The sequence below is a fragment of the Castor canadensis genome, chromosome 6 (genome assembly GCF_047511655.1).
Source record: "Castor canadensis chromosome 6, mCasCan1.hap1v2, whole genome shotgun sequence".
NCBI lineage: Eukaryota > Metazoa > Chordata > Mammalia > Rodentia > Castoridae > Castor > Castor canadensis.
The window spans coordinates 69435137-69459873 of record NC_133391.1 but is presented as its reverse complement, the minus strand read 5'-3'; the positions used below and the strand labels follow the sequence as shown (position 1 = coordinate 69459873).

Below are 24737 nucleotides of genomic sequence, written 5' to 3'. Positions count from 1 at the left end.
GGACCCAGGAAGCACACAGTCCTTGCCACCCTGACGTCCCTAGTCCAGTGGGAAGACAGCCATGTATGCAGGTGGTGCTAAGATAGAAGGATAAAAGCCAATCAAGAGCTGTGCTCTGGGCATGATGGGAAGTGCAGAGCAGGCTCCTGGCTTTCCTGGGGCCTGGAAGGCTTCCTGGGGGAGGCAGTGTTTGAACCAAGACCTTAAAGACTAGTGGGTGCTGGTCCAGCCAAGAAGGGAAGAAGGGTAAGAAGCAATATGAGCAATATGAATCCAGAATATGATTTTTTTTTAACTCCTACAAGAAGCTGCTGCTCTTACCTCCCTTCCAGAGGTGGGCCTTCTCTCCCCAAAGGGCTCTTGTGCCAGCTTCCTGCCCCTGTGTTTGCTGTTCTGGGAGGTGGCCAGGCCATAAAAAGTGTGTGCAACCTGCCTGCATTGCCCTTTGCTCCTGGGGCCTTTGCTAACAGTGCACAAAGTGGATCTGCCCTGTCACAGCCCCTGCACTCCAGCAGGCACTTCTCCCTTTCCTGCTGGTGCCCAGGGAGACAGCAGGACCTCATCAGTAGCAGGAGACCAGGTGGTAGCAGAAGAAAGGACCAGGGTTCCAAGAGCAGGGGGAGAGGGGCAGGTGGAAGGGTGTCTGGCAGTAAACACAGTTTTTCTTTTTCTTTCATCTTTCTTTTCTCTCTCTCCTTCCTTCCTCCCCAGCCTCTGCTAGGCAGTACTGGAATTTGAATTCAGGGCCTTACACTTGCTAGGCAGGTGTTGTACCACTGGAGCCATGCCACCAGCCCTTTTTAGTTTATTTTTCAGATAGGGTCTTGCACTTTTTTGTCCAAGGGCCTGCCCTTGGACGGAAATCAGCCTACCTCTGCTTCCTGCATAGTTGGGATTATAACTATGAAGTACCATGCCCAGCTTGTTTGTTGAGATGGGAGTCTCACTAACTTTTCACCTGAGCTGGCCTCAAACTCCAATCCTCCCAATCCCTACCTTCTGAGTAGCTGAGATTATAGGCATGAGCCATTGCACCTGACTCCAATTTTCTAATCTTTAAATACATTCGCTGTGTTGACCCTGGGGTAACTACTTCCTCTCTCTGGCCTCCTTTTCCAGAAAAGGAGTCATAGTAGGGTATTAACACATCAAAGGCGCTGGCAAACCCCACAGCAAGGAAACCCTCAAATTTTCTTTCCCATGCTTCCTATCCAGAGGCCTCTACTAGCATCCCACTGTACGCTTACTCTGGACTGCTGGGGTGACTGAGATGTAGGGTCATGCCTTTCCTGTGACTCAGTGGGGCAGCAGGTTTTATGGTCAGATGGGCTGGGTTCTAGCGTAACTGCCTCCAGGCTGTGAGACTTCAGTCATGTTACTTAACTGCTCTGAGCCTCAGCCGCCTCTTTTGTCAAAGGGAAATAACGTAAGTGATCCTAGGATTGTGTGTGCCTGGCGCAACACACAGTAATGCTCATGTTTTACCTGCTCACAGGGCTGTTACATCCTAGTGTAAGATGCTGGCAGGCCTGACTGATGTTCTGACCAACCCCACCCCCAGTGCTAAGGACAGATGGTGGCCTGTCCCCAGCCTCCCGGAGACCTCTGCCTGGCAGGAGGCCAGTGGCCAGACCTGGCCAGCTGTGGAACTGCAGCCATGGTTCAGATGAGGGACCAGCAGGTTGGCTGGCCCCACAAGCTGTGTTGGTGGTCACCTGTCAATCAGCTTTTGAGCTCTATGAAGAAAGAAACTCACCCAGGACTCTTCCATGGCTGCCTTGTGCCTTGTAACTTTCCTGTCACCCAATGAGTCCCACCAGAGATTGGGATATTGCAATGGCTCAGGAAAGAGACCCCTCAGGGTCCATCAGACCCTGCAGCCACCCCAGGGCTAAGAGGCATTCCAGCCATCCTATCAGGAAGGCTAATGCTGCTTTGCACTTAATGATTGTGCAGTCCCCTCGGCCGGGAGGATGACCCTGCACTGCTGCTGGAGACCTGGGCCAGAAATAGATGTGGCTTGGCCCTCTAAGGCCAAATCAGAACCATGCACATCAGCACCATGTTTTGCAGACAATTTCCCAGGATCCATAGACCCCAGCCTCATGTTGAGAACCCTAGTCTTATGGAGGAGCCAGTGCCATTGTTGAGTGCCAAGAGCCTGGTGCAGGCTGAGCAGAGCAGGTCTCAGCCCGCTCTCAGGACAGACTTAGGGTTCGAAGCCTCGTGCTCTAGTGGGGGAGGTCTCCCAGCAGCAGAATGTGTGTAAAGGGCTGTGATGGCAGGAATAGTGACAGGAGGTCTGTGGATCTCTGAGGAAACCAGTCTGGCCCTGAGTGGGTGAGATGCAGAGCAGAGAGCCCAGTGTGCCCAGCCCAGGCCAGCTTTGGAGGCCATTCCCTGCCAAACCTGGACCAGCCCAGAGGGGCTGTTCCAGAACCACTTTCTCTGTACCACGCCAGATGGACTGCAGTCTGGAATCTCATTTTTCACAGTCACCACTCCTGGTGTAACAAAACACATGCTCCACAGTGATAAAATCTGAACGTTTAAGCAAATTAAAAATGTTTATTTATATGCATTTAAAAATATCTCCCTATATAATAAAAGGAAGTACATTTTCATCTAACACTTTCCTTAAATCAGCATACATCTCCATTTCACTTCTGATTTGACGTGAGATCAGGAGAAATACTGAGAGGAGGAAAGAAGAGAGGGAGGAAGGAAGGGAAGGTAGAAAGGTAGACTATTTGCCATATGGATTCCTAAGTAGTTATTTTTGTCAAGGCCCTCTGGAATAGCGGAGAGGGAACAGTCAAATGTGTTTGGTCACTGAACTCCTGGTCACTTGAAGGTCACAAAATCAAGGCTTCAGTGAGTAGAGTGACCAATGTGGATAACATCCTCTAGAAAATGATAGGGTCTTGCTTGTTTCCCAAGCAAGTGACAGGGAGAGGGTAGCAGAGCTGTGTGATGTGGACCACCCAGCCTGGTGGGGTCATATTCCTAGATTCCAGGTGTGACTCTGCAAGTGATTTTGCAAGTCCTGCCCACTCTGGGCCTACGTTTCCCTGTTTGAAACGTGTGGACCTAGACTGAATGCCACAGTTGCTGTGATCGTCACCAAAGTTCAGTGGTTACCCCATGATGTGCTTACTCTAGGAAGGCTAACATTTTGCCCTGTTCTACTTCTCCCCTAGATGCTGCCAGAAAGAGACCAGTCTTCCAGACTCCTGAGCCTCTGCCTTACCCTACTCCTCATTCCTCAGGTTCTCTGGGCCTCAAAGGGTCTGATGGAACCCCAGTGCCAATGAGGGAAAGACTGCTGCCTATCCTGTAGGAGATGCAGTGACAGGCCCTGGGGGGTGTGGGGAGGTGTTGCTGGTCCCCATTGGGCCTCCTCAGTCAGAGTCAGGAGCTTCTGGCTTTTGCCTCTCTCCAGGCAGGGCCCAAAGCCCTCCTGGCTTCATTTTCAAAGCCCAGAGATTCCATGTTCCATGTGACCTTAAGGACATGACTTTACTCCTCTGGACAGTTTCCTCAGGTATAAAATGAGATGCACAAACTGTCTTCTCAGGCTATTGGGAAGAATTAAAAAACTGCTTAGTGGATGTAGACGTTTGTTGTAATGCACACAGTAAGGCTCAGTAAATGTGTCTTCTCTTCACATTCATGGCAACCTTAGGCCTGGGAGCATCGGGTAAAGAAGACTCCTTCCTCCTGGGTCTGGAGAGCCCTAGCCTGCTCTGTGTGGTCAGGCTTAAAAGGAAGAGCAGCTGGACAGGCCTAAAGGGGAGCAGCAGGGCCTTCACTTTCCCCATGCTAAGATCTGAACCCTCCCCACCTCATTTCAAGCTTCCAGGGACAAAGAGCGGACCCTTACCCTCACTTTTCCCAAAGCCTCCCCCATGTAGATGCCAACATATAGTTGGCTAATATCTGAACTAGGATACCTCAAAAGTAAAGGAGGCACATGTGTAATGTATGTATGTGCCTGTCCCCAAGCATAGCAAGTTCAGTCCCAGCAAACTGATGCATATGCTCGCTCTAGACAATCATATCCCATCCTAGCCATGGGCTAGGAACCATGGGACCATCAGAACCATGCACTAGCTGGCTGGTGGCCCATTTTACAGATGCAAAATCATAACTTTCCCAAGGTCATACTGCTGGAGGACAAAAATTTGGTCCTGACAATCTAAGTCCCAGCAACACAGCGGCACTTGCCTGTCCCTTCTTCTCGCCCAAACCTTCTGATTTCATTTTCATCTCAAGGAAAGGAGTAGCATTGTGGATCACGACTAGTCAGGAAGGTCCATGAAGCCTGACTGTCCCTGATGTCCGCATACTAGCTGTGTGACCTTGAGTAAGTAACTAGAACTCTCTGCCCTTCAGTTTCCTAATCTGAAAAATAGGAGTACTAAGGCCTGCCTCTCTAGGTTGGGAAAATGAGGCATCTAACTCAGGACCATTTTAGGTGGTTGATAAACACTGATCGGTTGTACTGAGTAATAAATAGCCCATGGGCAAATCACGGTTGGTCAATCTGAGTGTCTACTATGTTCCAGGCCATGTGCTAGCTGTTTCCCTTGTTCCATCTCCCTGATTTCCTCACATCCCTGCAAAGGAAGTGACATTCTTACTCCCACTTTCCAGATGAAGAAGTGGCCACACAGAGAACTTGACTAAGGTCACACAGCAAAGAGCAATGGGAGGCCTGCTTCCCTCCTCACCCAACTAAGGAAAGGGAGGCCCAGAGAGCGTAGGTCACTCGCCCAAGGTCACCTAGGAGGCAGCTGAGGCGGAGGGTTTCTGTCGCACACACCCCTCCTCACGCGCTCGGGGCCCCTCCAATCCGGAGCTCTGCGTGCGGGGGCGCGCGCATCCCCCAGCCGCGGTCTGTCGGTCATCGGGTCTGTCTGGGTGTCTCCCCAGCCTCGTGCGCTGCGCAGGGAGAGGCAGGGGCGTTCTTCTCAGCGCCGGGCCCGCGCCCCACGCCCGCAGCCGCCAGACGGCAGAGCCCGCGCCCGCGCCCGCGCCCGCGCCCGCGCCCACCTCAGCCGGCGCGCGGGAGCGGCGGGTAGGGCGCCGCTGGCGGACGAGCTCTCGCCGTCTCGCTCGCTCGCTGGCTCGCTCTTCGCGCTCGCTCGGGGAAGCGCCAGCACCCGCCCTCCAGGATGAAGAAGCTCCAGGGAGCTCACCTCCGCAAGGTAGGGCGCGAGGCGGGAGGGGCCCGAACCCACCCAGGGCTGGGGAGGCCCAACTGAGCCGGATTACGGTCAGGGGCGGGGTCGTGGTTCCTGGGGAGTGGGATGCAGGTAGTGGGGGCCCGGGTTCACTGGCTCTGGCCTGCGCGAACAGGTGTCTGCAGCTCCAGGAGGCACTGGTAGGGGTGGCTGCGGCAAGACACCTGCTTCTCGCCATTCCGCCCCTGCTCCCCCAGGGGTCTTACTGCGGGTGGAAGTGTCAGAAGCTGAGCGCCTGCCTTGAGCGGTATTAATTTCGGGGGCGGGGGGCGGGTAGCGACCTGGTGCTCACCTGGGCACTGTGTACTGATGCAGCCTCTGCCAGCCTATAGCGGACCCCCGCTTCTTTTCTGCCGGCTGCTGCCTTGCAGGCCCCTCAACCTGTGTCCTCCCCGCCCCCTTCCTTCTCCTGGCAGCCTTTCCTTCCCTGCTGAGCCCCCAAGGTGCAGGGCTGAGGGCGGCAAAAGGAGGCAGGGGGAGAAAGGGAGACCACAGGATAAGAAGTAGAGGTGGATGCTGGGGACAGACGTGGCCCCAGACCTCATCCTCTCCTGGCCTTGCGGATGGGAGGACCTCCCAGCTGAGTTGTTGAGGGGAGGGGTGGGGGAGGGGAGGATTGGGAGAAGTTTTCTGGCTTTTGGCTTAAAAGTTCAGGTCGGTAGAAGTCAATGAGTCAGAACTCCTGGAGCAGCTGCCCCTTGCACTGTGACTTTGAACAGGTCCATTCTCTAACCCTCCCCAATGTGGGGACACCAACGCCACCTCCCCCACAAGGTGGAGAGGGTGGAATGCTGTGGACAGGAAGAGACAGGTGGGTGTGAGAATTCACAGGGGCTTCTCTCTCTCTCTCTCTGTCACACACACACACACACACACTGACTCAAGCTCTCTGCCCTTGTGCTGCCAAGCATGGAACCACTGGGGTAAGTGGCTGACTTGAGTAACTCCTTGGGACCATTTGAGGTCCTCTTGGGTCCTGCCCTCATTTTTTTCCCACTCTTTTTCTCTCCCTCTTTGCTCTCCCTCCCCACAAGAGCCCCTGCCCCTTTCCACCACAGGCCACACTTATGTAAATAGCCATGTATTGTGAAGTTCTCCTAGGTGGTAGCTGTGAGCTTAGCCAGCCTCATCTCATTTAGTCTCTAATGACTCTGGGGGTCCTAGGTTCTACTATCCCCATTTTATAGACAAGACAACTGAGGCACAGAGGGTTCTCTTACCTGGAGGTGAGTAAGCAACGTAGAACCAATAGGACAGCCTGGGGTGATCTCTCAGGATCTCCTTCCTAGGTCTCAAAGAGAAGAAGGCAAGGAGGGAGAAAATGCCAAGGTACAGCAAAGAAGCATCATCATTCAGAGATGAGCACTGGACTAGGAGTCAAGGGATCTGGGTCTTAGTCTTGCTCTGCCCTTACCTTGCTATTTGACCTTGGGTCATCCCCTCCCTGAATCTCCGTTCCCTCCTCTATACAATGATGAAGTGGGAGTCCAAATTCTTATTGTCTGTCTGTCTTGGAGAAGGTATGAGAGCCTTGGCTTGGGCAATTCTGCCTCTCCCAATCCCTATGGTGGGGATCTACATCTGCTGCTCTCTAAAAGAGAGGGTGCAGTTCTGGCAAAACTCAGGTGTGTGTTCTTGCATGACCCAGGGGCACAGAGTGGGGGCTCAGAAGTGGGGGCTCCCACCCAGGTCCAACTATGAAGCAACTCAGATAGTTTAGGACCCTGCCCCATTTATGTGGTCGCTGTCCTTTGTCTCTCAACAACCCCCATCCCCACTGTGCCAGCCTCCTGAGATTCAACCTGTGGTGAGGTGGGAAACTCCAGGTAGGTTTTTGATTGACTTGGCTTTGGAGGACCCTGTCCCCTGGCCCGGGAGCCCAAGCAAGCGTCCCTCTGATTGGGGGAGGTAGGGGATGAGCTCTCAGTATCCTGCTCTTGGAACTCTTGTTGCCATGGAAACAGAGCCAGGGACTGCTCTGTGAGCGTGGAAAGGGCAGCTTCTGTGGAGGGATCAGAGAAGCCTCATTACCAGGACCTCCTGCCAGCTGACCTGAACAGGACAGGGGATCTCAGGGTGGCAGGTCCACTTTGCCACCCAAGGTCAGGGCCGGTGTCAGTTGGCTGCTGCCTCATCCCTCCCAGAGCTCACCTGGGAGCCAGAGGCTCTGGAAGGTGGATGCTTACTAGCTAAAGAAGCAGCCTTAGGGAAAGGAGGGGTTCAGTAAGTCTAGAGCTGCTGCCCCCTTCCCACTTCAGCATGGCTGAGACCATAGCAAAAAGCTGCCAGTCCAACATATGTTTGTCTCAACCTGTGAAGCCTACTGGCTTTAAAAGAAATTCTCTGTCATTGTCACTATCACCTATAATCATGACAGGCTGTCCTTGCTACCACTGCCCAGTCACAAACAAGATCACAAACATGGTCACCACTATCACTGAGAGTCAACCTAACACTGTTAGCACAATGCTGTCACCTAATGCACTGTTCAACACTCACCTTAGCAGACACCTCCAGTTCTGTGACACTTGTAGCAGCCCTACTCTTCTAGGGATGCTGGGGATGGAACCCAGGGCTTGGAGCATGCTAGGCAAGTGCTGTACCACTAGGCCACACCCAGCCTTCCTTTCACCATCTTGATTGCAGTAATTCAGGCACTGTCTGGACCCGATTTCCCCAACTACATCCAAGCACGGTGGCTTCTTGAGACCCTTAAATAGAATTTGGGAGGAGTACTGCCTTCTAGTTCCTATTTGGACAACCACTGAGCCTTAAGGATCTGACAAGTTCTGTTCTGTAGAAAAGAAACAAGTTTTAGTTTGTGTTAACCCAGGTTTTCCCAAACTTCTTTGACTCAAGGACCATTTTCCCACAGAATGCTATGAATATCCCAAGGGATATGTTTTTAGAAATGATGATCTATCCAATCCCTTCATTGTCCAGATGGGAAAACTGAGGCTCAGAAGATCCTAAAGTTATGTAGTGTGTTAGTCACTCTACTAACTCCCAATTTAGTGGAGTCATGGTTTTCCTACCAGTATTTCTTGACAGGACGTAGGAGGGTCCTCTCTCCTCTCTGAAGACCCTGGATAGTGCTAATTGGCCTTCTTTGCATTCTACTATTCTCTGCTATAGGGTGTGAATTTCAGAGGCAAGTAGGCAAAGTGTGGCTGCCCCTTTTTCCTGACCCACTCGTGAGTCACTTGCTGGAAGATACCCTTTAAATTTTAGATGGACCTGCCAGTACTTCTGAGCTTCCTTCCAGGTGCTAAGCCTGGGCATGCCAACTTCTATCCCTTGAGACCAGGATCCCAAGTAGCTGGAAGTGGGCTTCTGTCTCTCAGCCCCAGCCAGAAGGGGACCTTTCTGCCCACTTGGAATTGTGAAAGGGGACATAAAGAACAGCTGGTCTCCATTCCCCTCTGCACATATCTGTCCTCCAATGACAGAAAGACTAAGACTTTCTGAGTCACACCAGGCTTAAGAAGCTTCTTCCCGATCATGAGCTAAAATCCACAGTCCTTAGGCATAAGCCTAATCCCTCCTTCAGGGAGTCCAGTCTCCCAAGGACTCTGCTTCCCATGCTAAAGGCTTGGAAGCCTTGTCCCCCGGTAACATCTTTTCCTGAACACCCTCCGGTTTGGCCACCTGCCCTCTGGACATGTTCCACACTGTCAGTGTCTTTCTTAAAATCAAGTGCCCAGAACAGAAACATAACTCCAGCATGGTGGATGAAGACAAGGTCATTAGCATCAGGAAACTGGGCTCAAAGCCTAGTTTTCCCCCTAGCCAACAGGTAAAAACCTTGGGCAAGTCACGAGCCCTCGTTGAGCCTCAGTGTTTCTCATGCTTAAAATGGAGCTTAGGTGAGTCCTTAGCTCATAGAATTGTCTTGAGTATGAAATCAGGTGATGTGAGTGAAATGTTTAGTGCAGTGAGCACTAACACGTGGTGACTATTACTGAGATCATCATCGTCGTCATCAAAAATAGGACCATCCTTGGTTCATTCCTAAATTAGGAGATCAGACAGCTTTCTCAGTGCTGGCAGCCACCTGCTGGTCCGGAGGATCTCTCCTGCATAGGACTGGGGCTGAGAGCACTTGATTACTTGAACCCTTAGAGCAACTCTTCACTCAGCCCTATCCAATTCCATGTTCTTGACTTGGGGTCCCAGCCCCAGCCTGGGCTCAGCCTTCTCCCTCCTCACTTTGGTCTCTCTTACTGGCAGCCTGTTACCCCAGACCTGCTGATGACCCCCAGTGACCAGGGCGATGTGGACCTGGACATGGACTTTGCCGCAGACCGGGGAAACTGGACGGGAAAGCTGGACTTCCTGCTGTCTTGCATTGGCTACTGTGTGGGTCTGGGAAACGTCTGGCGTTTCCCCTATCGAGCCTACACCAATGGAGGAGGTATGGGTCTGAGATCCTGTGCAATGGTGTCTGGGGTGGTAGCCCAAAACTCTGAGATGGAATGAGCTTTTAGGTGGCTTCAAGTCACTGTCTCCCGTGTGACCTTGGACTAGGATAAGTTCTTCCACCCTCCCTCTCATCCCCAGGACAGATACCCACATGGTTTTCTCTCTCAGGCTCCACACTCCCTGGCCCTGCTTAGAAGACAGAGGGAGCTGCCTGTGCTTGGAGATAAAAGACTCTATCTGCTTGTCAGTAATCCTCACGTTTTTAATATTCACCCATCCCCTCTCCAGCTTCCTCCAGAGCCCTGCTCCATTAATCATTCCCTCTCTTGACTCTTCAATATTTCCTCCTCTCCTGCTTTTTTTCCATTCAGATTGCAAACACAAGGTCTCCCCCATCTTATGAAAGCTCTCCTTTTGTCCCTGCTCCCTGCTTCTCCATCAAGTTTACTGTACTAAGACTCGTAACAATAGCTAGGGTTTATCGCTCACCACCCACAGGCCCTAGGCTTGGTGCCTGCCTCACTTAACCCCGATGACAACCCACCTGGGTAGGCACTGTGGAAATGATAAAGCAGCCAGGTTCTAGAGAGTCCTGGTTCTCTGCCCAAGGTCACAGGGGTCAGACCCAGTATTACAACCTAGTACCATCTCCTTCCAGACCATGTTTTCTCTCCAGTCCCTGTATCTCCAACTGTCTCTTCCGAATATGTTCCAGAATGGATATTGATCAAGTGAAAGAGATCCAGATAAAACTGGGTGAAATAAAGCAAAGACATTTATAAGACCAGCAATGTGGGATGGAGGCGGCCTCTAAGACCCCGGAAACTCCTACTGTTTCTCCCTCTCCTTGCTTCCCTGCCCTTCTCTGCGTGTGACACTTTTTCCTGAGACTGGAAGGCTTCCTCCTTCAGACACTTCTGCAATGACTTGGTTTCAGTCACCCCAGAGCTGTCCAGAAATGCTCCATCTGAATGAGTCTATGCAGAATTGCAGAGAAAGTCTCTGCTTGGCCTCACTTGGGAGATGTGTCCACAGGGGTACAAGAGGGAGTCGAGAGCTGGCTGGTGTGACTGCAGCCCCTGCAGAGCCACATGGTGAAGGGCAGTTGTCTGAAGGAGGTGACTGCCAATGTGAGAAGGACAGGGAAAAATAGTGCTGGGCCCACAAAACCATAAGTATGTGAGGTAGCTTGGTGGGCAGTGGAAGGGCACATGGAGCCAGTGTCTGAAAGCATTGACTTCATACCGAGGAGTTTTCACTCTCTTTGGTAGGAAATTCAGTTATCCACTCCTTTGTTCACTCTCTCCTTTATTCACTCACTGAGCAGGCATTTCTCCAGTGTCTGCTCGGAGCCTAGCCCTGTTCTGGGCATCAGGGCTACAGAGGTGAGTAAAGTCCTGCCAGTCCTCTTGGCCTTCGGTGACCTGCAGGTACACAGTCCCATCCACTGGCAGGTGGTGACTGCTCTCAGGGGAGGTTGAGCCAGAGCTGGGCTATGGAGGGACACTGACTCACCTGAGCCCCTCCCCAACCTTCTCTTCTCCCCACAGGTGCCTTCCTTGTGCCCTACTTCCTCATGCTAGCCATCTGTGGCATCCCCCTCTTCTTCCTGGAGCTCTCTCTCGGTCAGTTCTCCAGCCTGGGGCCTCTGGCTGTCTGGAAAATCAGCCCACTCTTCAAAGGTAAGGCCGGGCCGGGCCTGGGGGAGGCAGGGAGTTGCCCCACCTCCCTTCCAAGCACCAGGCAGAAAGGGAAGCGAAGCCCAGAGAGGTGACGGCTATTCCCACACCAGGTGCCGGTGCAGCCATGCTGCTCATCGTAGGCTTGGTGGCTATCTACTACAACATGATCATTGCCTACGTCCTCTTCTACCTCTTCGCCTCCCTTGCCAGCAGCCTGCCCTGGGAGCATTGTGGCAACTGGTGGAACACAGAGCGCTGCCTAGAGCACAGAGGCCCCAGGGATGGCAATGGGGCACTGCCACTCAACCTCACCAGCACCGTCAGCCCCAGTGAGGAGTACTGGAGGTCAGACAGCCTGGCCCACGGCCAGCCAGCAGAGCACCTGCACTACTGGGGGTGGGCAGGGAGAGGGTAGGAAATGCCAGTGTCCCCAAGGAGCTTGGGGGGGGCACCCCAAGGACAGAGTGCAGATGCTAGTGGTAGATGGACTCTGGGTTCTGATCCAAGTTCCTCATCTGACCAGCTGTGTGACCTTGAACGATTGATTCATTTAGCTTCTGTGGCTTTGTCTGTAGAATGAGGGACAATGGTAGTGGCGTCTTCAGAGGGTGGCTGTAGAGATCATAGGGAAGCTATGTATAGATTTTGCAGTCCTGTTTGCTACACAGTAAGTGCTCAATAAATGCTACTTAATGATAATAATGATGGTGGTAATAGCAGTACTAGTGACATTTTGAAGTCTCAGTTTCCTTCTCTGTAGCAGTGGGGGTAGCAGTAGTACCTTCTTCACAGGTTGCTATCTCCTCCATCATTTACTTATCGTTCATTCATTCTTCTTGGAGAGACAGGCCTTGTTATATAGCCCAGGCTGGAATTCTCCATCCTCCTGCTTCAGCCTCCCAATGCTGGGTGTACAGGCGTGTACCAATATACTGTCTTACTCGCTATTTTAATAAGTACTTATTGAGCACCTACTGTATTAGTAGGGAAAGCACTTAGCATTGGGTCAGAAGCATGCAGAGTAAGGACTATCTTAGATTATTCTAATAGGAGACAGGAGGCTATAGTAAAGGATTGTTGTGAGATATAGACAAGGTAGAACCATCATCCCAGTCACAAGCACCTTGTCAGCTCAGGGAATGGTGGCTGTCAGAAAGATGTGGAGGCCCATCTGCCTATCCCAGTGCCCCAATTTATAGCTGGGAAAATAAGGCCCAGAGGTTTGCTCAGTAGAGGCAATATTGATTCTAAGAACTCCTGAATCCCAGTCCTGTTCTGGAACATTCTAGAGTAGCCTAGCCCCTGGGTAGCCAGAGGACAGACTAGATACCCCCTTCCCGTCCACTGCAAGGAGCTGCTCTGAGTGATTTCCCCCAGATGGTCCCATGCCTGGAACTGTTCTAGCCTGTGAGGACTGCACAGTTCACTCATCTGTCCATTTCAAGGTCACCCTGCTGAAGATCATCTGACCCTTGGGAGCGCATGGACTTGGGCCCAAAGTGCAAAGCCAAAGAACTTGACATGGTCACATCAGCTGCCCAGGATTTCTGTGGCAACACCACAGCCCACTGTATCTGTCAGCATGTGGACAGGGGGCAGATGGTACCACAAAGAGGGCTGAACTGGAGGGAGGTTAATGAGGGGCCTGTCTTGAGAGTCAGGGAACCCATAAGGAAAGGGGGCACTAGGGATTAGCAATAGGGAGAGCTGTTACCACCCAGGAAGCAAGAGGGCCAGGGAATGGATGAATTGGAGCCTTGGAAGAGGGGCTGCCAGGCAAGAACCATAGCTCACAGAAACACAGCTAGGCCCCTGGATGGCACATGTGTGTGTGTGTGTCCACATGTGCAAATACCCAGATCTCTCATTTCTCCCACTCTCGGCCTCCTGCTGTTTGCTCACCTCAGGCAAACCAGCATGGAAGTGCAGGAGAAAGGGAGCCCAGGCATGGGTTGCTAGAGACCAGCTCTTGAACTCAGAGTCAGCCAGAGAAAGATGGAGAAGATCAGAGGGTTGCCACATAGCGAAGAGCCAGTAGGACCTTGAAGACTGGACAAAGCTTTGCCCCAGGCCTGTGGAGCATGACTGGGTGACCTGAGGACACTTGGACCTCTGTCTCCCACAGCCGCTACGTCCTTCACATCCAGGGCAGCCAGGGCATTGGCAGGCCTGGGGAGATCCGCTGGAACCTCTGCCTCTGCCTGCTGATGGCCTGGGTCATCGTGTTCCTCTGCATCCTCAAGGGAGTGAAGTCCTCGGGCAAGGTGAGGCTAAGGGCGGCCAGGTGAGGTCTGGGTGGCCCCAGAGGCCTGAGGGCAGGCCAGGTGGGAGGAGACAGGCTCTGACTGAGGCTGAGAAGACAGACTTCACCTGTCAGGGGGAGGGGCACTGCCTGAGGAAAGGTGAGGAGGGACAGGGGCTGGGCTGCTTTCTAGACTAGAAGCCCACCATGGGCAGCACCCTAGGTGATTCGAGTTGGCACGCTTACCTGGTACCTGGCGCTTTGGAGGGACTTGGTGATAGTTTGTTACTGCTTAGAGGGTGGATATATGAGTCAAGGCTCTTTGGAAAGCCCAGAAGATGTGCTTTAAGCATAGCTGGGTCTTGGGGTTTATTGGATATTATTAGGAATCTGCTTCTCTGGCCTGGCAACAGTGCTTTCCTGGCATTGGTTTCCTTTTGAGGCCTCATTCTTCCCGAGGTTGACCCAGCTGCACCAGATTTACATATAATCTACTTGTTGAAAAGTTCTCTCTTTCCACAGTTTTGTAGAGTTTAGTCTTATTTGGTAATCTGGGCCATGTTCCTCTCCCCTGTACACATGTACCCACATGGGAAGGGAAGTCAGACCTGAACAGATCTCGGTGACCAGGGAGATGGCATGCTCTGCTTGGTTGGGACTGGGTCCTGTGCTCATTCCTGCATCTAGACGTGGAGTGAGCCTCATGTAGGGAAGGCAGACTAGATGCAGGGAGAACCAAGCCACTAAAGAACACTGGAGGTAAAGAAGGGGTGGGAAGAGTCACCAGGCTGTTCCAGGACTTGGAAACCTTGTGAATGATTCCATCCACCATTTGTAAATGTGAATGTGTCCCTCTGTGTGAGAGCTGTTGACCACAAGGAACAGAGCTGTTAAAGACTAAGAAGTCAGGGTGGAAAGCATTTAGAAAGAGAGAAGGGGTGGTCATGGTCATGGCCAAAGCAGTGAGGATGTTGGGGCTCAAGGAAGGAGTTGGTTTGGGAGAGGGCAGAGGGGTTGGGATTGTCAAATTTCTGATGATTGTGCAGAGGGGTTTGCAGGGAAGAGTGTATACACGGGAGGAGGAGGCTCTTGAACCATTGCTGGTGGCCTGCACAGGTATGGCAGTGGACATAGGTCTGGATACCACCCCATTCCCTAGCTGTGCCTTGTTCACACACACCCTGCTAGGAGAGGGGTGACAGCAGAGAGTGACACTGGTGGGGCCCACACCTGTGCCTTGTGTTCCAGGGGGGCATCAGCACTTTGCTGGCAAGTTGCATGGGTGGAGGCAACAGGGAGATACATCCTGAGTGGTGTCTGGTTCCTGGCTCGGACCACCCCAAAGGTTGAGTAGGCGAGTCTCGTGATGGAATTTTAGAGATGTGGACCCTGAGTGTCAGCGTCTTGTGATGGAATTTTAAGAAGAGGAGCAGTGTAGAAGTTCCCGTGTCTCTGCTCCCTACTTGTTGTCTCTCAGGTGGTGTATTTCACGGCCACATTCCCTTACCTCATCCTGATCATGCTGCTGGTCCGAGGAGTGACCCTTCCTGGGGCTTGGAAGGGCATCCAGTTCTATCTGACCCCTCAGTTCCACCACCTGTTGTCTTCCAAGGTGAGGCCCTCATCCCCGGGGTGTGGAGGGAGGTGAGCCAAGAAGCGGAAAGAGGATGCAGAGGCAGGAGTCCTCCAGATGGGGAGGGAGTCCCCAGCAGTAGGCACTTCCTGCATATCTTTCTTCATTTATTATTCTTTAAAATCTTGTGAAGTAGACATTCCTCCCATTTTACAGATAAATAACTGAGGTCCACAGGATTAGTGATAAGCTTAAGGTCCCACAGCTAAGGGTGGCAGAACTAGGATTCTGACTCCAAGGACAGCACTAATAATGGTGATGATAACAACATGGAACTGACAGCTGACATTTATCATTTATTGCCCAGTGACTGTGCCTGTCCCTTCACTAGCATGTCGTAGTGATGCTACGTGCCCCTCCCTATGAGGTACATGCTGTCCCCCTTCCTTCATTACAGATGAGGGGCCTGCAGTCCAGAGAGGTGCTGTGACTTGCCCAGGCTGTACAGCTAGACAGCACTAAAGATGGGATTCCAATTCAGGTCCCTCTGACTCCAGGAGGAGGTAGAGGGGCTACATGAGCTTATTGTCAACATGAATTTACTGTAAAATTTACACTAGGTGCTACTGTCTTCAGGACTGAACCACGCTTAGAGACATCCGCCAGACCCTGAGTGGGAAACTCAGATCGGGATGGGGAGGGACTTGCCCACATCCTGCAGTGTGACTGCTGGGGCTGGCTGTACTCCTGGCCCACGTTGATGAGCCTGGCTCTTCTCCACACCATGTCTGGACCCAGCCTAGCCTGCCTCCTAGCTGCTCTTCCCTGGTCCTCTATGTGCCTGCCCCTCCTGTCTGCCCTCTTTCTCCCTCTTTCCCTGGTGCAGGTGTGGATCGAAGCTGCTCTTCAGATCTTCTATTCTCTGGGTGTGGGCTTTGGGGGTCTCCTCACCTTTGCCTCCTACAACACATTTCACCAGAACATCTACAGGTCAGTGGCTGCAGTTTACCACAGCCTGAGACCAAAGCAAGAGGAGAGTGGCTCGCCAGGGAGGCCTTGTGGGTTGAGGGCGTGGCCGGCTCACTCTGGTCTGTGCCGGGACTGTCTTGGCAGAGACACCTTCATCGTCACTCTGGGCAATGCCATCACCAGCATCCTGGCTGGTTTCGCCATCTTCTCCGTGCTGGGCTACATGTCTCAGGAGCTGGGTGTGCCTGTGGACCAAGTAGCCAAAGCAGGTGGGCAGGCTGCCAGGGTTTCGTGGGGTGAGAGTGGGTGTGAGACACATGGGACTAGGCCAGTGTCTAGCAAGACTGTGAATGGTTATGTCGTGTGTATGTGTGCATGTGCATGCAGATGAATAGGTCTTGGTCTCTGCGTGTCCATGTGCAAAGGCATGGGTGTGCAAAGGAGAATGTAGCAATCTGTATCTCATGATATCTCTGTATCTCATTTGCTCAGAAAACAAATGAGTCGCTGTATGAGGTTGTCTTACCTTTCATGCCTTGTTTGTCCAAAGGAGTCACATCCTGGTTGAGATGTCTCTGTGCAAGTGAATCAAGGGTGACAATGATCTTGTGAATCAGTGTGTCTTGTGCCAATGGATGTGTGTAAGTATGTGTGCTAGTGGAATTCTTTGTGCAAATGATTGTGTCTAGAACTGCTCTGATAACATTTTATATTTGGATCATGTGTTCATGCGTGCACCCATTGTTAAGTCATTTATTCTATCAACTTATATTTATTGAGCACCCATAGTGTGCTGGTCTAAGTCCCAGGAGTTAAGAACCCATTAGAAGTGTATCTTTAGTATATGTCTCTGAGTTTGGCTAAAGGAGTGTGCCCAATTGGGTGGAAGCGATTGTGTGTCTTTGAGTGTTTATATGGGGCCCGCCAGATGCCCCAAGCTGCTGACCCTGTGTGCCCTTGGCCCAGGCCCTGGCCTGGCCTTTGTGGTCTACCCACAGGCTATGACCATGCTGCCTCTGTCGCCCTTCTGGTCCTTCCTCTTCTTCTTCATGCTTCTGACTCTTGGTTTGGACAGCCAGGTGAGCCTTGTCGATGGGAGTGGGGCAGGGGGAGTTTTGAACTCTGATCCCAGCCCACTACTTCTCGACACAGTTTGCCTTTCTGGAGACCATCGTGACAGCAGTGACAGATGAGTTCCCATACTACCTGCGACCCAAGAAGGCCGTGTTCTCGGGCCTCATCTGCGTGGCCATGTACCTGATGGGGCTGATCCTCACAACTGATGTGAGTTGTCTGCAGGAGGACACCAGGCTGGGTGGGCAGGGACTGCACCTACAGCAATGTCACTGGCTGGCTGAGCATCACTGAGCCTCCTATGTCTTCCTCTTTGTGAGGAGCCTGCCCCACCCAGACCCTGTCTCCCAAGGGAGGCAGCTTGGCCTTATGATCAAATCCTGGCTTTGGAGTATTAGTGTGAAAGATCTGAACTTGCTGAGTAGCCTCAGACAGGTGACTTCCCCTCCCTGAGCCTGTCTTTGCTCATAGGTGAACAGGGGTTCCAGCACCTAGGACGGCTGGGAGGCTGAAGGGATGATGCTTCTATGGGGCTGAGCATGTAGACAGTACCACCCCATGTGTGTGCCTTGTTCACACACACCCTGCTAGGACAAGGGGCTACAGCAGAGAGTGACACTGGTGGGACCCACACCTGTGCCTTGTGTTACAGGGGGGCATGTACTGGCTGGTCCTTCTGGACGACTACAGCGCCAGCTTTGGACTCATGGTGGTAGTGATCACCACGTGCCTCGCTGTCACCCGGGTGTATGGTGAGAAGGCCCATGGGAGGTAGAGCCGAGGCTCTGTGGAACAGGACGGTGGGGTCTTCCTGAAGCACCTGCAGCTGGGTGACTGGCCTGAGGGCCAGGGCTCCAGGTGGGGGGCGGCGGGGGTGTGGAGGAGTTTGGGCACTTACGGAGCCTGTGGGCGGGGCTATTTCTCCTCCCCTCCCCATGCAGGCATCCAGAGGTTCTGCCGGGATATCCACATGATGCTGGGCTTTAAGCCGGGCCTCTACTTCAGAGCCTGCTGGCTGTTCCTGTCCCCAGCCACGCTCCTGGTAATGGGCGTGGGGATCTGGGGAAGGGGAAGGAGAGGGTCAAGAGGGTAGGTTTCTGGGGTTCCAGGCTGTCCATGTAGTTTATTGGGCTGCCTTGGCCCAGAATGGTGCCTCTGTCAGAGCTGCAGGGTGGGCATGAGGTACCTAGCCCACAGAGTTCTCCTGAAGACCCCAGCTTTTTTTTAAACTGGGGTTTGAACTCAGGACCTTGTGCCTGCTAGGCAGATGCTCTATCACTTGAGCCACACCTCTAGCCCTTTTTGCTTTTAGTTGTTTTTTGGATAGGATCTTGAGTTTTTCCCTGGGCTGGCCTGAACCCCAGTCCCCCTATTTATGTCTCTCCATAGGTGGGATGACAGGTGCATGCTGCCATACCTGCCTGAGATTGGGCTTCACTAACTTTTTACCTAGGCTGACCTCGAACTGTGATCCTCCTGAGTAGCTGGGATTATAGCTGTGACTTGCCACACCTGGCCGTGGCCCCAGCTTTTGCAGCTGTGCCAGGCATCTCTCTACACTTGGTTGGCAAAATAGCATGACTTTCCCAGGCCTCAGGGCTGGGGCCTTGTTGCTGTGTTTTCTCAGTCTTGTGATGGGAGTAGCTCAGAGACAGGCCACCGTGGGAATTAGGGTGCTTCAGAGCTGAGCGGTCACAGGCATTTGTGTTGGGTCAACTAGGAGCTGGGCTAGCTCAGGCTTTCAAAGACTCCATAGATGGATCATCTCAGGCTCTCATATAGTTTAGGACACTGAGTTCTCTCAGGCCTTAAGGCAACTCAGACCCAGGCTATCCCAGGCCCTGGGCCTCACCCACCCTGTGACTCTGAAGTCACCACCCTGCAGGCCCTGCTGGTGTACAGCATCGTCAAGTACCAGCCCTCAGAATATGGCAACTACCGCTTCCCCGCCTGGGCCGAGCTTCTGGGCATCCTGATGGGTCTGCTGTCCTGCCTCATGATCCCAGCTGGCATGCTGCTGGCTGTGCTGCGAGAGGAGGGCTCTCTCTGGGAGGTGAGTCTGCCCCACCCTGCCCACCTCCAGCCTTCTGGGCCCATGGAATGTCCTGGGCAGAAGACTCCTGCCCATGGCATACCTTCTCCAGGGTGTTGCAGGCTTCCAATAGCTTAAGGCCTGCATAGGCTAGGCAGACTCAGGGCACTGGGGTCCTGCCCATGGCACCTCACAGCACAGGGGACCTTGGTGAGGGAGCAGACACAATGTCAGTAGACACTGACAATAGGAACCAGCCCAAGGTGCCAGGGTTGGGTGGGGTGGGGATCGGGACTTAAACTTGAATCACTAGGGTAGAGCTTCCCTCTGGAGCCCAGAATCAGATACTGAGGGACCTCAGTGTACTGTCACCCTTCTTCTGTGCCCAGGAGCCCTTCTGTATCTTGCGTGTGACCTTGGATAGAATGATGGTGTAAGAGGGTACATGCCATTTGACACAGGAGTCAGCAGGCCTCAAAGGAGGGGAGTAGTGACCCTTTGTGGGCCAGCAAACATGTGATGTGACCATAACAAGCTCCTGCTGCTCCCTGGGCCACAGGGCTCTCTCTGTACACTCAGCTTTCATTTTGAAAGCAGTGGATGTGGAATTCTTTTGTGGCTAAAGCTGTCATTGAGAATGGAGCTTGAAGAGCCCTGAGAGAGCCCAGGGACCCTCCCCACAACTCACACACCCATCTGAGGATACTGGAGCCAGTCAGCCTGGTTCATGAAAAGCCAATTGTTCAATAGTCAGGAGGGTTGTAAGCTGGTTGTTGAGTCACTGATGGCTTGAAATGGGCAATGGTGGTAGGGTTTCACCACTGAAATTGGCAACAAAGCAGGCCTCTCCTGCCCCCTTCTCATGGCCCGCTCACCACCACACCACTGCCCCATGCTTACCCCACATAGCTGCCCTCTCTCCCTTCTATGTCTCCACTTGGAGAAAGGCTTGGTGCTCTTGTGCCCAACAACTGCAGAAGTCAATTGTGGCCCAGGCCACCAGGCACCTAGAGTCCAACTATTGCTTTGCCTTCAGCCTCTGTGTGACTTGGTTTGGCAAAGCCCTTCTCTGAGCCTTGGGAGGCCACCTGTGCTGCTGAGGATGCTGCCTGTCTTGCTTGAGAGCCAGGTGTCTGCAGAGGGAAGTCAGAACAGAGAGGGACTCAGGAGAAGAAGCTAAGGGTCCTCCAGCCTTACCACAGAACTGCTGCAAACACGGACTCTCAGCCTCTCAGCCCTGCTCCCACCCTGCTTGCGGGAGCCCCCAGCCAGATAGAGGGGCAGCACGCTGGGGCCAGGGAATGTCAGCACGGCCGAGGAGTTGTTGCTTGACCAACAAGTGCCCTTCAGAGACCAGGATTTTCAACACTGGCCCATTGGATCAGAATCTTGGTTCTGCCATTTGCCAGAAGCATGAATGAGCCTCAGTTTTTCCATCTTTAAAATAAGGACAGTGATCCCTACCCACAAGATTGCTGTGAGAAGAAAAGGAGCTTACCAACATAACTAGCATGTGGGTGCAGAAAAGCAAAGTATTTGAAAAGTTCAGGATGGAGTCAGACTGCTCAAGTTCAAATCCTAGTACCACCACTTCCCACCTGTGTGATAATGGCCAACTTGAGTAACCTCTTTGAGCTTTAACTTTCAGATAATATCTATGGGAGTGGCAGAATGGGGGGAAGTTCCCCTCTCATCAGGATAAAATGAGAATAAGTGAGCCAAGTCCTAGCCCAGAACTGGAACATGCTAAGTGCTCAAAAGAGGATCCCCAGAGAGTGATTTTCCCTGAGGGGCATTTGACATGTCTGGAGACGTCATAGAAGGGATGGGGAGTGCTCTTGTCATCTTGTGGGTAGAGGCCAGGTATGCTGCTAATCAAATTATCCAGACCAAAGTGTCAGTAGTTAGTTCTTGCACTGAAAAAATTTTGGTTTGAGTACCAGTATTCAGCTGGACACTTCTAAATCCTTCCTCTCAGGATGCTTGTATTTAATGCAGGAGACAATAGTGGTAAATGATGTACTTTAAAAAACAAAACACATACAAGCAGAAAGCAGAGTATAGGACTAGCGAGTGATGGAGGATGGTATTTTGGCCAGGGCAGTCAAAGAGAGCTGGAAAAATGGACACCATGAGCCATAATGATGTCTGGTGGGAGAGAATTCCAAACAGAATGGCAAGAGGTGCAAAGGCCCCAGGGCAGGAGGGGATGTCATGTTTGAAGGTAGCAAAAAGGCCTGTGTCTCTGAAGCAGAGGGAGAGTGACCAGTGCCAAGATCAAGGAGGTGGATTGTGGGTCACAGGAACCACAGTGAACATTCCAAGGGAGAGGAGGAGCCATCGGCAGGTTTCTGAGTAATAGGGTTAGGGGCTTTTAACATATTTAAATAAGCATTGCCATGCTGTGAGGCCTAAGTCAGTGTGCTCAACCCTAGCCCAAGGGCAGTGCATGTGTTATCTCCCTTGGAACCTGCACTTAATGAATTTCGCTGACTAGAGGATGCCTCCTTTTTTCCAGGGCACAGGGCTTTTCTACCTGGCAGGGGAGTCAGGGGCCCTGGAACAAATTTGAGGAAGAAGCAACTCTGGACTGTGCAAGCTGACTCATCAGTTAGTCAGCTCCCTCCCAGAAACTGGGGCTCCAAAGCTGGGCTGGTGTCCGGGAAGGGACACAGAGTAGGCTCCTGGATCCACCTTTGGATGCTCAGAGGTGGTCCCTGCCTCGTGATCATGACAGCCACCTTTTACCAGGCCTGCCCTGTTCTTGGCACCCATGAGGGGTTCACGGTTCCCAAGTTACAGGTGGTTCCCAGATGCCACCCAGCTTGAAAGTAGCAGAGCAGATTCCCATCCAGACATGGGAGTCACTCCCTTGGGAAGTAGTTGTGCCTCCCTACCCCACCCTGGATTGCTGTAAGCTCTCAGGCAGGTGATCTGGTCAGGTGTTTGCTGGGTGCCTGACCATGGATAGCACTCAACAACCATTGTTCTGCTGCAGCGGCTCCAGCAGGCCAGCCGGCCAGCCATGGACTGGGGCCCGTCGCTGGAGGAGAACCGAACGGGCATGTATGTGGCCACACTGGCTGGGAGCCAGTCACCAAAGCCGCTGATGGTACACATGCGCAAGTATGGGGGTATCACCAGCTTTGAGAACACAGCCATCGAGGTGGACCGTGAGATCGCTGAGGAGGAGGAGTCCATGATGTGAGGCGGGCGGACAGAGGCCCTACCAGGGCCTCACAGGCCCTTCATGGGGCCTGCAAGGGGCGGCCAAGCCTGCTGGGATTCCAAACGACTGTGGGAGATTGCCACAATGATGCTGATCCCCCCATGTGAGTCCCTCTTTGTGGCCTCTGCCTCTCCTGAAACCTCTGTTTAACCTTCTAAGCACACACACACACACACACACACACACACACACACACACAGCCCATTCAAAGCTGACAATGATCCAACTCAGTCCTCACTTTGCAGATGGACATATTGAGGTCAGGGAGGGAGAAACTGGCCCAAGGTCACATGGCAGAGAGGACTTGACCCCAGGCCTCTAGCCAGCCAGCTCTCTTTCCCTTGAGGCAGCAGGTACCACATTGACATCTCTGTGCAGGGCCCAGACTCTTCCTTTTCTGGGGGGAGCTGTCTTTGTACTCTTCCATACAACCTGAACTTGAACCTGGAGTCCAGGGCAGTAAGAGGCTCTGGGGTTTCCCAAGGCCCTGGGTGGGTGTCAAGGGTCAGTAAATTAAGTGGGGAGAAAGATCCCTGTGGATCCATGTATGCAGGCCAGGTTTCCCAAAATAGCTGGGAGCCGAGGCCTGGAAGAGGGAAGGTTCACAGAGAGTAGAGAAGAGGGAAGGCCAGAGAGCCCAAGGGGCCAGGAGGAGGCTGACCTGCTGGGACACAATCAAGAGTGCTTGGAGATGTTGATGTTGGCAGGTGACAAGAGGGTTCAGTGGGAATGAAGAATAGAGGGAGGGGGCAGCCAGGAAGGCAGGGTGGGAGGGGATTTGCATGATAAGGAATATCACTTTGGGTCTATGCAGGGTGGATTAAGAATCAGAGAGACCTGTGGAGGGCAGGCAAGAGGTGCTGGTGGCCTGAGTGAGGCATTGGGGTGGGAGGGGGGAAGAAAGGAGGACCAGCCTTTAGAGAAGACCACACCTTCACCTGGTAGACCCTGTGGCTGGGGTGGTAGGGAGGCCAGAGCAGCAGGTGGGAATAGGAGTCGTAGTCAGGATCTAGGGCCCCTCTCTTCCCTTCTCACTGTCTCCTCCAGCTCCCCCACGCTGCTGGAAAGTGGCCCTTGGGCTGTGAATGACAAAGGAAATCAAGAGACTCAGAGATGGTCCACACTGGGTCCTGATACCACTCACCCTGCTCCTGGGTGTGGGTCCAAAGAACCAGCATGAGGGCGAAGGCAGAGAGCAGAGGGCAGCTCTGGGTGCCTTGGGTCCCTGGGAGATAATAGTCTCTTGCACACAGCTTTCCCCAGTGCAGCAGGGTCTCCTTGTGTAGCTGTGGCCAACCTCCAGGCCCGGTCTCTCTCCCAGTCTCCCCAGCCCATCTATGTTCTGCTGGTTGATTGTTAATAAACACCAAATGAGGTCCTCCAGTCTCTTTACTGCTGCCATGAGGTGGGCAACCCAGGGCTTGTCTCTCCAGGTCCTACCTGATAGAGGAGGAGGTTGAGGCTCACCTATCTCTTTTCCCACTTTCCTGGCTTCTGACACTTGCTCTGTCACTTCTCTATAGCAGTGGGGGAGAGGAGTGAAAAAGACAATGAACTCTAGGCCTTAGAGGCTACAAGATCCTCACTATGCATGCGGACAAACCAAGGCCCACAGACTTGCACAAGGTGGGGAGGGCAGCAGATCAGGGCTGGGCATTGTTCTCCTTTCCCTGCCAGCTGCCTTCTTTCCCTCAACATCTCCCTCTTGGCCTTCCCTGCAGGTAAGGGCTGGAGCTGGAAGACCAAGCTTGGGAGGAGCCTTTGGTTTCCAATGGGAAGAACCTCCTGGTGCTCCCACCCCCTCCTGGCAGGACCTGGTCATATAAAAGAGCCCCCAGTCCTTTCAACTGGAGACCCAGTGTGTTGCAAGGCTTTGTTTGGGGTGGAAGGAAGGTGGCTGCTATTGGGTATTAATAAGCTTCCCGGAATAAAGGGCCAGGCCCCTCTCACCCCTTTGTTCCAGGCTCCAGGTGGGGGAAAGGGATGACTTACTAATTTGCAGAGGATGCAAAGATAACCTTTCCAAAGCAGGCATGTCTTTTCACACCAGAGAAGGCTTGTGCCTTCTTTCAGCGCACAAAAGGAAAGGGTGCTGTTCTATCAGTGGTCATGGTCTTGGGGACATTCCTCACCCAGATGTGGCTGCAGCTGGGTGTCTTGGAAGTAAGACCCAGGCCCCACAGATTACAGGTGTGAGATTGGAGGACTTAGGAGGCAAGGGATCCCACCAGCTTCACATCTCCACCTCATCTTACCTGCCTTGTCCCT

General features: G+C 52.9%; 1 protein-coding gene across 1 annotated transcript; it reads left to right on the top strand.

Moving 5' to 3' along the window:
• The first annotated feature begins 5070 nt into the window (after positions 1-5070).
• On the top strand, positions 5071-23847 carry Slc6a7 (solute carrier family 6 member 7). The gene is made up of 14 exons (XM_020162567.2): positions 5071-5210; positions 9477-9660; positions 11219-11350; positions 11461-11695; positions 13476-13614; positions 15070-15204; positions 16052-16155; positions 16279-16403; positions 17101-17213; positions 17287-17418; positions 17861-17960; positions 18150-18250; positions 19094-19261; positions 22239-23847. Exons 1-14 carry the CDS (start codon positions 5178-5180, stop codon positions 22446-22448), a joined length of 1911 nt encoding a protein of 636 aa, XP_020018156.2. The 5' UTR covers positions 5071-5177; the 3' UTR covers positions 22449-23847.
• The last annotated feature ends 890 nt before the right edge of the window (positions 23848-24737 follow it).